Source organism: Macrotis lagotis, chromosome 3, assembly GCF_037893015.1.
Source record: "Macrotis lagotis isolate mMagLag1 chromosome 3, bilby.v1.9.chrom.fasta, whole genome shotgun sequence".
Lineage (NCBI taxonomy): Eukaryota > Metazoa > Chordata > Mammalia > Peramelemorphia > Peramelidae > Macrotis > Macrotis lagotis.
In genome coordinates, this window is record NC_133660.1 from 276,899,162 (window position 1) to 276,913,915 (window position 14,754).

General features: G+C 37.2%; 1 protein-coding gene across 1 annotated transcript; it reads right to left on the reverse strand.

The window, feature by feature from the left end:
- Window positions 1–6,325: 6,325 nt before the first annotated feature.
- LOC141519374 (mas-related G-protein coupled receptor member X1-like) lies at window positions 6,326–7,405 on the reverse strand. The gene is given in 1 exon segment (XM_074231633.1): window positions 6,326–7,405. A coding segment is annotated over 1 exon segment (1,080 nt).
- Between the last annotated feature and the right edge of the window lie 7,349 nt (window positions 7,406–14,754).

Below are 14,754 nucleotides of genomic sequence, written 5' to 3' on the forward strand. Positions count from 1 at the left end.
CTCTCTCTCTGTCACCAGTTTCATTTTGTTTTCAACTTTTTTTATCTAACATATTCAGACCACTCAGCTTTTTGTTCCTTATTCTTTTCTTCCAATTTCCAATCAAATACTTTTTTTGTGATTCTCTCTGTAATTCACATCTTTTTTCTACTCCTTACATCTATCTTCTGAATTTTTTTTATCCTTCTTTCTAGTGTAGCTAGAACTATTAGACATCTTCCCCAATGGACTATACAGAGATACATAAATATCTCTAGGGGTTTCCTACTCCTCCCCTGGCTTTCCTAGCTTCTTTGAATCTCTATTCCCCATTTTGCTGTTTTGTCAGAGACATCCTTACACTTCATTCATCTTTGGCTATGCTACTTGTGGCATCAGTAGAACCATAGATCCAGATTCTAACTTGGCCCATGCTTAAGTATGTCACATTCACACACTCACACTCAGCTTCTGAACCCCAGGATGAATCCCAAACATGAAGATAATACTTAATAGTCCTATTTTCTTGCCTTGAACTGTGTACAAGATTACTTGGTTGCTGCAATGCCCACTTTCATTTGGGCGGGGGGAAGGAGTTTGCAGACATGATTCATCAAAAATTCAGGAAAAAGAAAGAGCCTGCCTAACTTGATCCTGTGACTTTGTGTTCTTAGGGTAAGTTTTCCCATGAAAGAGAGAAGTAATATAGAGTGAGGGTACCAGTAGTATAGGAGAATGAAGGACTGGGTATTTCTAGTAAGGTTTATTTTAAATTTAAAAACAAATTTTAAACTTTTTTTTAAAATTTAAGGCAGTAGGGTTAAGTGACTTGCCCAAGGTCATGCAGCTAGGCAATTATTATGTGTCTGAGGCTGGATTTGAACTCAGGTCCTCCTCACTGCAGGTTTGGTACTCTATCCACTCTGCCACCTAGCTGCCCCCTTCTAGTAAGGTTTTTAAGGCTCAGAGAAGTTAATGTACCCTCAGAAAATATTGACAAATTCCTGGGAGAGAACTGTCTTACCCAATACTTCTCCCAAAGATTAGACTTCAATCCATAGGGAAAGGAAAAATAGTAGTTTTAGTAGTAGAATAGTAGAATTAAAAAAAATAGTCCTTTTGATGCTTTATCATGCTTCTTTTTGGAATTATAGAGGAGATCCTGGGTGAGAATAAAGCAAATTATATATCCCTCTAATATGGAAATGCCATTCATCCTCCAGAAAGAGATTGGAAAGTAAACTCTTTTTCTGAGTCAAACTACTAGGAAAAATATGGTCTCTATTTAGGGCCCTGATCTCTCTTTTTTGCTCTTTTTGTACAGCATCACTTGAATTTCCTTTAAACATTTCAGACTGAACCTAGGTGAAACAGGACTTCTAGGAATTCAACATAGGCAGGTGGCGTCATAGTGTGCAGTTTGCTGGGCCTGGAGTCAGGAGGACCTGACACTTACTAGCTGTGTGATTCTGGGTAAGTCACTTCACTCTATAAATGAATTGGAGAAGGAGATGGTCAAACACTCTAGTATCTTAGCCAAGAAAAGCTACTGTGGGGTCATGAAATGCTGACCATGAATGAAATGACTGATCAACCCAGTAGAACCAAGCTCCAAGGGCTCTTTTGAGGATTGTATAAGATTATATTTACGAAGTTCTCAGCATAGTGTGGCACATCGTAATCATTATCTAAAGGTAGCTATTATTATTATTGCTTTTATCATCATTCATCACAACCATCATCATTGATGTGGTTGTTGTTATTATTGTGATTATGTCATCATCATCATCATCATCATTTAACCTAATTCCATCATCCTTCTCTCCCTTTTTTTCTGTTAGAGACCCTACCAGAGTCCTTACCATCCAGGTTTACAGGATGGGCTCATCCTTCAATATTCACTCTCTTCTATTTACCTTTCCCACCAGTTGTCCAGTCTTACTGATTTGCTTCCTTGCTGTCTCAGACATCTGACTCCTGCACAACTCTCTCCTACTCTTCCCATAACCTCCTCATGTGTCTAGTCTCTCTCACTCCATTACATTTTCCACACAACTCTCAAGTTGATATTCATAAAGTCTCAGTGAAACTGGATTACTCACTCAACAAAGAATGTCAGTGATTCCTCACTTCCTCTAGGATGAAGCACAAACCATTCTTTCTGAACCTTCTGAGTTCTTTTGAATATGACACCTATTGTGCTCTACAGACTTATTTCACATAAACCTCACCCAATTGAACCTTTAGTCAAACTTGCCCTTGGACGATTTCCCCATGTGACATACTCCAATCCATGGTGTGGTCTTTTCCTTAGGATTCTCTGTTTCTCAAAAGCTCTTTTGCCTTCAACTCATTTTCTTAGAACTCCTAACTTTTCTTTAAAGCTCATCTCACAAGCCCCCATCTTCAAGAGATCTTTCCTAATTTTTCCAGCTGTTGGTCTCTCCTCCCCTTTTAAACTACATCCTTTGGTCTTTATTTTGTCCTATACTGGTAATCTGTAATAGTACTGACTTTCCTGGGTCCATGGGAAATGCCTTGATAAAAAAGGATTCCCTGGCCTTTGCATTTGTGACCAGCACAAAAAATTTGTTGTCTAATGGTTATGTTAAGAGATGTGATGGAATTGGTTTTGTTTAGAGACGATAGGGAACTTAATATTACCTCCTAGTCCAGAGTACACTATTTGAGGTTACGTGCCTGCCTACGTCACTCTTGACAGGAGAAATTCAGGTTGGAGCAATTCTCAGGTACTACCTAATACCTACTAGGACAGAAAGAGAAAATAGCAAATGGTGGAAGGGATGTAGGGAAGTTGAAACACTGATGCATTGTTGGAGAAGTTGTGAAATGATTCAACAATTCTGTTAAGCAATTTGAAACTAAGCCCAAAGGGCTATAAAACCATGCCTATCCTTTGGTCTAGTGGTGCCACTGTTAGGTCTGCATTCCAGAAAAGATGAAATATGGGAAGAAAGGAATCTATATGTGTAGGGATATTTGTAGCAGTTCTCTTCAGGTGGTGGGGAAATGGAGATTGAGGTGATGCTCAGCAGTTGGGGAATGGCTGAACAAATTATGGTATGTGATTGAGATGAAATACTGTTCCATAATGAAAAATGATGAACAGGATACTCTCAGTAAAAAAAACATTCTTGAGTAGATGCAATAGGAAATGTACATTATACAAAGTAACAGCAATATTGCAGGATGATCAGTTTTGAATTACCTACCTTTTCTCAATACTGCTGTGACTGAAGAGAACTATCCAGGGGTGGCTAGGTGGCATAGTGGATAAAGCACCGGCCCTGGAGTCAGGAGTACCTGGGTTCAAATCCGGTCTCAGACAATTAATAATGACCTAGCTGTGTGGCCTTGGGCAAGCCACTTAACCCCATTTGCCTTGCAAAAACCTAAAAAAAAAATAAAAAAATAAAGGACACTATCCATCCCAAAGAGAAACTTGGTGATGTCTGAATACAGACTAAAGCATACTTCTTTTTTTTTTCTTTGTCTTTACTTTCTTGAGGTTCCTCTTTTTTGTGTACGAGGTGGTATATTAATTTTTACAATATGACTATGATAATGTTTTTCGCAGTTATATATATATATACATATATATATATGTATATATATATATACATATATATATATATATATATATATATATGTATGTATATATTTTAACCTACACCAAATAACTTGCTTTCTCAATGAGGAGGAGTGGGTGAGAGGAAGGAAGGAAATTTGGAACTCAAGGTTTTGGAAGTAAATGTTGAAACTTGTTTTTATATGGAGATGAGGGGAAAATTAAAAAATAGAATAAAATAAAGAATTTTATATCAGCCAGAAATGAATGATATTTCCAGAGAACTGAGTGGAAATAGAAAGAAATACATCTTTTTTCTCAGCAGTTTTGAACACAGTCTTTACAAAGACTGACTATATATTAGAATATAAAACTTTTATAGTTAAACAAAGACACATTAAAAGTATCCTTTTAAGATCACAATGCAATAAGAAATATATTTAGCAAGGAATCATAACAACATAAAAACTAATCTTAAAGAATGAATGGTTCAAAGAACATATCATAGAAACATTTCATTAAAGAAAATGACAATAATGAGACAACATACCAAAATGTATGGGATACAGAAAAAGCAAGAATCATAGGAAAATTTATCTCTCTAAATACATACATCATTAAAATAGAGATAGTGCAGTCCATTGAATTGGTATGCAATTAAAAAACTAGAAAAGGAACAAACTAAATATTCTCTGTTGGATATTAAATTGGAAATTCTAATAATTAAGGATGATATTAAAATAATTTTTTTAAAAAGTCTATAGAATTAATAAATAAAACTTGGAATTGGTTTTTAAGGAAAAATCCAATAAAATAGATAAAAATTGATTACTTTCATTTAGAAAAATAAAGAAGACCATATCACTATTATTAAAAATGAAGTGTGATTCTACCAGTAAAGAAGCTGAAATTAAATCAATTATATGGATTTTTGTCTAATTATAAGATATAAATTTAATAATTGAAATGAAATGGAAGAATATTTACAGAACTATAAATTGTCCAGATTAGCAGAAGAGTAAATACAGTATTGACTTGTTTTAGAAAAAAGAATTAAACTGGCCATACCTAAAAAACCCCACAACCCCCCCCCAAGAAGTAGATGAAGTAACAAATTCTAAGAAATATTTAAAGATCAACTAATTCCAATATTAAATAAATTGTTTTGAATAATAGGCAAAGATGGGTTTCTACCAGACTCCTTTGATGAACAAATAAGATGCTGATCCCTAAACCAGGAAGATTAAAATAGAAAAAGAATATTATAGGCCAATTTCATTAGTGAATATGGATACAAAAATCCCAAATATTAGCTAACACATTACAATGATAAGTTTCAAACATTATACATTATAACCAATAGGAATTATACACTAGGCCTGCAGAGATGGTTTCACATAAGGAAAACTATTAATATAATCAATTATATGAATAATAAGAGTAAAAAGAAAATTGGATGATTGCAGCATTCTGTGAAAGTGTCAAGTAAAATATAGGATCTCAAACCATTGAGGAAAGTGTGAGGTCATTGTCACTAGAGGAATCAAATGGAGACTGAATGACTGGGATATTCTACAGAAGATTGTGAAGGAATGGGTGTGTGTGTGTATGTATGTACCTGATATACGTGTGGCGTATTAATTTTGTTTGACATCTGTGTTTTATATGCATGTGTGTGTAAGATAACAAGTTCCTTTTACCAGCTTTGATCTCATCGGGTGTGCCCAACAATCCCTACCCTCATCAGGAACCAGGTCACGCAGAATGAGAGAATGGAATGGAGAGAGTGAGAAACACATAGAATCACAGAAACTCGGAGAGATTGAAATCTGGACAAATGGACTAAAAGCAAGAGAGAATGCTGACCTTAGCCTTGACCTTTTGAGGGAGAGAATAATTTGGCTTAATCTTAAGATGGGAGTGGGAGGGAGAAAGGGAATGGGGAACACTAGCTGAATGGGGGGCATAGCTGAACTGAAATCTCCTCTCTTCAGGGCATGGGGAGGGGACATGAGACCTGAGGGAACTTTGTGGATCCAGCTTGAGAAAGGACAAGGTGGGGAGCATGATCCATGGAATTCTGAGGACCTCTGACTTTGAAAGAGCTTGGCAAGGAGAGGTCAGGGAGACATGAGGTCTTAGAGGATGCATTTCCTCATTCTAGATGCTTCAGAACAGGGACAGTGGCTATTTGTTGGAGTAGACGTCTTCTGGACTGGTAACACATGAGACTCTGAACCTCACTCCACAGGTAAAGAAGCCCCCAGAAGGGAGGGGGCTTCAAAGTAAACAGTGGACTGGGCTTGGAATCAGGAACATGGGGTGAGTTCTAATCCATTCTTAAATAAGCATTTTCTTTGGAACTGTGGGCAAATCAGTGAATCTCTTCCTGCCTTAGTTTCTTCAAATGTAAAATGACAACATTTATTTCTAGGTATATTGTGAAGATTAAATGAGATATGTGTAATGGACTTAAAGTACTTTTATTTACAGTGCCTGGTGTGATCTTGTCCAGACACATGACTTTGTGACTCTCTTCTGGACTTTTCTTGACAAAGATAGGGGTGTAGCTTGCCATTTCTTTTGCTAACTCATTTTACAAATAAGGAAATTGAGGCATTGGTCACACAGCAGATAAGTATCTCAGGCCTCAATTATTTCCATTCCTGGCCCTGGAACTCTTTCCTTTGTATCACTCATGGGACTGGATATAGGAGATGCCTATTAAAAATCTTTTTGCCACTTAGAGTTTAAATCCTAGGCACCACCAGAAGGGATGGAATGAGAAATTTCTCCCAGGGAGTTAGAAAGGGGACTGCAGCTGGACCTGGGATATGGACTCATTTTAAGGATTTCCAAATCTAAGCATCTTGTTCTTAACTCAGAGTGAAATCTCCAGCTGAAGGTGTAGGGAGTGTGCATCATCCCATCTCCCAACTCCTGGTCATCTCCCAGGGCCCTCTGGAGCACCACGCTGATGGTCTCCTTCCCTCTTTTATGCTTTTGTCTTCCCAGGAAGAAGTAAATGAGGGGGTTCATGCTGCTATTGATACAGGACAGGAGTGAAAGAAGCCAAAAAGGTATGGGAACTTTGTGATAGAGCATTATAAAATCCATGATCCCCATGGGCACACCACAGAGCAGGAAGATGAGGACATTGAGCAGGACCAGAAGGTAGAGCCTGGGGGGTTTCTGGCATTGAGAGCTGCATTGGACCCTCAGCAGGAGGATCAGGCTGGACATGCATAAGACACAAGTGAGGAGGATGAACCACACTAATTCAATGATGGAGAAGTCAGTACAGAAATGGGGACTATTCACATGAAAACAAAAGACAAAATATGTTACCTTGAACAGGCCAGCCAGAGCCCAGAGGACAATGCACAGAGCTGTAGACAGATGCTTGGGCCGGTTACATCAGTACCAGATGGGGAAGAGCACAGATAGACAGCACTCGGTGCTAATTGCGGCCAGGAGGCTCAAGCCCACTATATAGAACAAGTATCTGAGGCAGATAACAACCATACACATTAAAGAAAGGCTAATGAAATTATTTATGATGATCAGAAAGGAACAACAGAAGAGGAGGGCATCAGCCCCGGCCAGGTTGAAGACATAGACAGAGAAGGGGTTTCTCTTGATGTGGAAGCCCAAGAGCCACAGGATGAGGCTGTTCCCCACCAGCCCAACCAAAGTAATGAGCAGAGAGAGGATTAATGTCCAGGTATCTAAATAAAATTCTTCAGGTGTTACAAGGACTACACTCTCATTTGCACTTTTCTCTCTTGCATTGTCATGACCATAGTCCTGCTGCTTTGGTGTGGGGCACATAGTCATGGTGGTGATCTCAGCCTCAGGAAGCCCTGCTCCTCTCAGATGCCCTGGAGATATGAAGATATAGAAGGGTATCAGGGAATTTTCCCAGAGATTAATTCCCATTTCTACTTCCAAGAGTTAGAACTATCTCTTTTCCCCCCTCCCTCTCTCTAAGGTGCAGCTAGGGGAAGTCACAGTCTGCAGAGATATGGACCTTTAGTAAGAAATGGCTTAAATCTAGTTTCAACAGTTATTAGCAAGAGATATGATTATTTCACCCATATAAGAACCAATTATTCAATTTAGATGGCAGATTTCCCTCATTTCCTCATTCAGAAACCAGTTCCCTGAGGTTATTATGTCAATCTCTGAAGAACATTCCCGATAGATGAGATTCCCCAAATCTTCCTGGAATATATTTTTAATCATGGGTGGGACTCATTGCAACAACAAAACTTTAAAAAGAGGATCTTATTCCAGTGAAATTTTTACCCCACTATTGTTCCTTATTCATGGACTGTGTAGAGTTGTACACCTTTGTCCAGATAGATGGAAGTAGCTGAACCTCATTACCCCTTCAGGCAGTGGAGTTTCAGACTTTCAGACCACCTCCTTTGCCACCCCTTATTGATTTCTAACCAACCATAGTAGATTTCCAGCCCCCCAGACCCATTCCATTAGCCAAAGACTTTTTAAACATTCCATACTCACCAAGGAGCATCTTTGGCTTCCAGGAGGGCCATAGACTTCAATCTATTATGGACTAGCCATTGGTAATGAATTGGTTATTAATCACCCAGAGATTATGCTTCTTGGACTTTTCATTAGTCACATTAACTATGTGACCCTGGACAAGTCTCTTAACATAGTCTCCCTTAGGTTCCCCAATTTTAAGATGAGGCCAACCTTCTAGGATTACATATGTATGTTTATCTCTGTAATAAATATGTCTTTGTTTCAATTTTCCCTTTCCCCCTTTTTCTTTTCATGATATGACAGTGAGAAAGAAATGAAGCTTTTGGAGAAGATCGGGGTTACACACATCTCTTCTCTCTGACCACACCTCAACTCATCCTTTAGTGTCCTCTCTCTTCTGCTCTTCCTTAAGTATATAGGCAATTGGCTTCCTTCAGCAACCTTTGTGGAAAGAGCTAAGGATAGATTGAAACATTTAATCCCATGCATAAGACATTTGTGTATTCATCTAATGTCTCTATACATGCGTTTATTTGTTTATTTACCCTTTTATTAATTCATAAATTCATCTTTCCATATATTTATAATTTAAAATCTTTACCAGTAGCTTTTCCTTCTCCATATTTTTGGTTCTATATACCATTCTCCCACCACTTACATACTTACAAGTCAATTTTTTTTGAAACAAAAAGAGAAGAACAATTTTAGTGCAACTAACCATCCTATGACCTTATTCCAACAATCTACTACACAGTGTTCCACATCTATAGTCACCTACATGTGGAGCAAAGGGAAGGAACTGCCATTATCTCTTCATTGCTTTTCGTGACAAATTGCAACGAACATTGCTAAATACTTTTTGTTTTGAGATTCCGGGTTTCAGCACTGGGTTTGGTGCTGGTCCTCCAAAGACAATGAAATTGTTCCTGCCCTAAAGTAGTTGATACTTTACTGAGAGAGAGAGAGAGAGAGAGAGAGAGAGAGAGAGAGAGAGAGAGAGAGCAGGCCAAAACCTGGGAAACCTGCCAAACCAGGGAACTGACCAGCAAGAACAGGATTAACTGCAGGTGTCTGGATTGTTGATTGCTGTGACTTCAGCTCCTTTTTGTTGACACATGATGTGCTTTAGAGACAAATGTCTCTGAAAGGGGCAGCATTATTATGTAGGCTGAAAATATGAGAAAAGTCAAGCAGCTATGGGGTCCACTCACCTGAGTCAGAGCCTGGGCCTAGAGGATTGGGAACAAAAACTTTCACACCCTTATCCTGTAAGGGATTCTGAAGCACTCATCCCAAAACTCTCCCTTCCTTCTGGGATGATATTAAGTATCTGAAGTTTGGGGGCTACTCTTTGCCTCCAAGGGAAAATAAAAGAGACACAGAAACAGAAAATTCTGGGGCCCCCATTCCCCAGACGGACCAGTTATCTGTTATTCAGACTGAGGGGTTCAATGCAAATGTACAAAGAAAGATTTAAACTCACAGAGAAATCTTCAGTAGATCCATGGATGACCCAAGAATGATAAGAAAAGGTCCCAGATTGAGAAGTGCCCTTTTTACTCTCGAGGTTCCTGGACTTCTGTGCCTGGTCCTGCTGTGGATGCCTATACCTGTCCTCTTCATGAATCTTTTTTCTGGCCAGGTTGAATATATAGACAGAGAAGGGGTTTCTCTTGATGCAGAAGCCCAGGAGTCATACGACAAGGCTGTTCCCCACCAGCCCAACCAAAGCAATAAGCAAAGAGAGTATTAATGTCCAGGTATCTAAATAAAATTCTTCAGGTGTCACACTGCGGTAAGCAGGGAGGTATAGAAGCAGGATCAGGACAGTTCCTCTCTTACCCTTATAGTCCCCTCCCTTTTCTCCCAGTCACATAAGTCTAGCAAAAAATATTTTCTATTTGCTTTCAGACATCAAGGGTGGGGATTTGCTGAACAGTGACCTCAGGATGTGAACTCCACAAAGTTTTCAAATCCAGATAAAGCTTCATAAATGTCATTCTCCAGTAAAGACTTTGATTCTTTCTAAACACCAGTCTGTCCTCAAGTACATTAGAGTAATTACTGTTAGATTGTTGTGGCCCATTATCCCTAATCCGCTGGTCTTTCCCATTATCTTTGCATACTTATCTATCATGTTTCCTACAATTTAAGGAAGAAATATCCCCTTTGGGCCATATGGTTCATTAACTCTCTTTCTAATTCTCACAAAACTTCTGGAATTGAAATTGTGTATTCTCCTATTGGTTTAACTGTCCAAGAAAGTCCAGAAACCCTCAGATTTCCCTAGACTACAGGAGAGTATTGGAGGAAGGCTTGGATTGCAGGAGCCCTGTATTTTAATGTTTCAATAGGGAAAAACACACATGCATTTATGAAGACATATATATATATATATATATATAACATGGATAAACATATAAATATGTAAGTACATTTACTCATTTATAATATATAAAATACAAAATGTAATAAACATATGACCATATAAGGATTGTACACACATTTGTATACAGAATAATGTATATTCATACCTACTTACATACTTGCATATATATATATATATTTATGTCAGGTATAAAAATATAGGTATATAAACACAAACACAAGCACACACACATATATTATATATATGGATTACTGAATATGTTTTTTATATACTTATGGACTTGCCTCTGTCATAATCTTTCCTGCAGACATGCAGAGATAATGATGCCAGGTCAATCATAACCAGCAGTAGAAACTGACACTGGAAGTCTAAATCTCTTTAGGGTATCAGGTCTTCTTTCCTTTCTTTACAACATTATCTTTTGACAGGGATCCTCAGTGACAGACAGATGAGATCACTAATTCTCAATTATTTGGGATCCATAGCACTATATTCCTGGAAATGTGCATCACAATATAGTTAAGAGAGCATGCTTGATCCCAGAAAATATGTGTGGATGACAATAGACCAGTTACTTTCCTTGTCTTCACTTCACTTTAGTCTTTAGTCAAATGACAGTTCATCAGTCAGGAAGAATGTTGTGAAGTATCTACTAAGGACCAGGAATTCTGTTAGTTTCTGGGGATAAAGAGACAAAACATAACAATTTGTTTTCAAAGTGCTTACCATGCAGTTGGGAGTATTGAAAAGATGTATACAGATATGCTTTGTACAGTATATACTCTCTAACTATCTGTGGGTTATATAAATAGATAGACATGGCTCTCAGGTGGCATGGATAGATATAATTTGAAGTCAAGTTCACATCTGAAGAGAACAGAAGATGATCCATCCTGACACTTCTGGCACATACAAAGACCAATGGAAATCATGAAAGCCAACAGAACTGAGAGGAGTTCTGCAGATGAGAATATATCAAACAATGGCCTAGCATCAGTGAGTTCTTTGATTCAGAGAGAGACTGGATTTCAGCTTAATTTAGGAGACTGTATTCTCTCACCAAGGGTAAGTCTGCACTTGGTAATTTCTAGACTTGTTATTCAAGGGACATGGTGGGCCAAACTTTCACATCAATTTATAAATAGAAGGGCCAAACTGAGCTATTCCTTCTCTTTCTATAACTACCCTACTAGAGGGTCTTTATTGGCTATTTCCAATAACCTCAATTCAATCTTTCATAGTACATATGATAGGGGTGGCTAGGTGGTGCAGTGGATAAAGCACTGGCCCTGGAGTCAGGAGTACTTGGGTTCAAATCCAGTCTCAGACACTTAATAATTACTTAGCTGTATGGCCTTGGGCAACCCACTTAACTCCATTTGCCTTGCACAAAAACCTAAGCCCCCCCCCACCAAACATAGTACATATGATACATCAATATCAGTATTTTAATTTTGAAGTCATGCTTTACAATACAGTTTTAGATTTTATACTGCTAGGCCACCTTCTTTTGTATTTCTTTTTCATTATTTCCCTTGAGATTCTTGACCTTGCTCCAGATGAATTTTGTTTCTATTTTTTAACTCTGTAAAAGAGTTTTTGGTAGTTTGATTGATATGGAACTGAATAAGTAATTTAATTTGGATAGAATTGTCATTTTTATTATATTAGCTTGGCCTAACCATGAACAACTGACATTTTTTCCAATTGTTTAGATTTGACTTTATTTATGTGAAAAATGTTTTGTAATTGTGTTCATATTGTTTGTGGGTTTGTCATGAAAAATAGATTTGTAAGTATTTTATATTGCCTACAGTTGAGTCAAGTGGAATTTCTTCCAAATCTATCCATTGCTGTTAGCCTTTGATGGATATATACAGTAATCCTGATGATTTATGTGTTTATTTTGCATCCTGCTACTTTACTAAATTTGCTAATTGTTTCAAGTAGTTTTTAGTTGATTTTCTAGGATTCTTTAAGGATGCCATCATATAATCTGCAAAGAGTCAAAGTTTTGTTTCTTCTTTATCTATTCTAATTCCTTCAATTTACTTTTCTTTTTGCTAAAGTTAACATTTCTAGTACAGTATTGAATAGTAGGGATGATAATGGGCATCGTTGTTTCATCCCTGATCTCATTGGAAATTTTGCTAGTTTATCTCCATTACATTATAACACTTGCTGATAGTTTTAGATACATACTGCTTATCATTTTAGGGAAAACTCCAATTATTACTATGTTCTCTAGTGTGGTTCTTGCAGTGTGGTTTTTGTAGGAATGGGTGCTATATTTTGTCAAGGGCTTTTTCAGTATCTGTAGAGATAATTAAATGATTATTTTTAATTTTGTTCTTGATATGGTCAATTATGCTGATTGTTTTCCTAATATTGAACCATTCCTGATTATGGTGTATTAACCTAGAAATAATCTCTATGCTACAATTTTAGTGTCAATATTCATGAGGGAGATTAATCTATAATTTTCTTTGTTTTGGCTCTTCATGGTTTAAGTATCAGCACCATGTTGGTGTCACTAAAGTAATTTGGCAGAACTCTTCATCTATTTTTTCAAATAGTTTACATAAAATTGGAAATAATTTCTTTAAATGTTTGATAGAGTTCACTTGTAAATTTATCTGGCTCTGGACGTTTTTTCTTAGGCAGTTCATTGATGGCTTGTTCAGTTTCTTTTTCTGAGATGGAAATTTAATTCCCTCTTCTGTTAATCAGAACAATTTTTATTTTTAAAAAATATTTGTCCATTTCACTTATATTGTTAGATTTACTTGCTTACAATTGAGCAAAATAGTCCCAAATTATTACTTTAATTTTCTCCTTGTAGGTGGTGAGTTTACCCTTTTCATTTTTGATGCTGGTAATTTGGTTTTATTCTTTGTTAAAAAACAGATTAGCCAAATTTATCTATTTTAATGGTTTTCCCCCATAAAATCAATTCTTAGTTCAATAGTTTTCTTAGTTTCAATTTTATTAATTTCTTCTTTGATTTTTACAATTTCTAATTTGATATTTAATTGGGGATATTTTATTTGTTCTTTTTAATCTTTTTTAGTTGCATGTCCAATTCATTGATCTCCTCTTGCTATTTTATTCATGTAAGTATTTAGAGCTATCAGATTTCCCCTAATAACTGTTTTGGTTGCATCCCACAAGTTTACGTATGATGTCTCATTGTTGTCATTGTCTTGAATGAGTATATTATTTCCATGATTTGTTGTTTGGTCCATTCATTCTAAAAAATTATGTTATTTAGTTTCCAATTAGTTTTTAGTTTCTCTTTCTATGACTCTTTATTTCATGTAATTTTTATTACAATTATTCTAGCCATCCAGGCTTTCAAGAGGGGCCTCATCCTGATATTCTCTTCCCACTTTCCTACTGTGATAACATCTGGTAGGTGGTTTTGGGGAATGTACCAAGAATTATTTAACACAGGAGTTCAGGGAAAGAACATAAAAAGTGGAAACCAAGAATTCTGTGAAGTTTGGAGGAGAAAAATTATCACTAACAAAGAGAATCAGGGAAGAAGTCCTGGGGAAAAAGCTTTTACTTGGCTTTTAAACTTCACTGGTTCCCTTTGCTCAGCCTTGGTGACTTCATCTCCACAATGAAAGTAAAGCACCTGCTCATACCTTGTTGTCAGCAGATAGTTTTTAAAGCACTTTGAAAACCTTAAAATTTTTGTGGAAATACTAGCTTTTCTTATCATTAAGAGACACTTTGGGAAGCAGTTAGATGATAGAATGGATTGAACACTGGTCCTGGAGTCCTGAGGACCTGAGAATCATGAGGACCTAGCTATGTGACCTTGGGCAAGTCAGTTAACCCCACTGCCTTTGCAAAAAAAGAGACTGTTTCATATAGTGGTGAAAAGAATGGCCTTGGAATCCAAACCCTGGTTCAATCCCAGGATGTTTAATCTCATATCCTGGGAACAAGATGACTCCTCATCTGTTAAATGAAAGGTCTGAACTCCATGACCTTCTAGAAATGAAGCCTGTGAGGTTCTCATTAGGGGAAGTGGGGATAATATCCTTTAGTTTCAAGAAACTCAGGTTTTGAGGCTGGCATGGAGAGAGGTCAAGACAAACCTAGTCTGGAACAATCTTGTCATCTTCATCTCTTCTTCATAGGAACTTCAAGAAGCCCGATGCCTCAGAAGAGCTCATCTCCTTTATCTCATCATGCCATTTTACTTACCTTTGACTAGTCAGCACCTTTCCATCTTCCTTATCATCCTCCCTTCTGATTGGAAAGCCAGAAACAA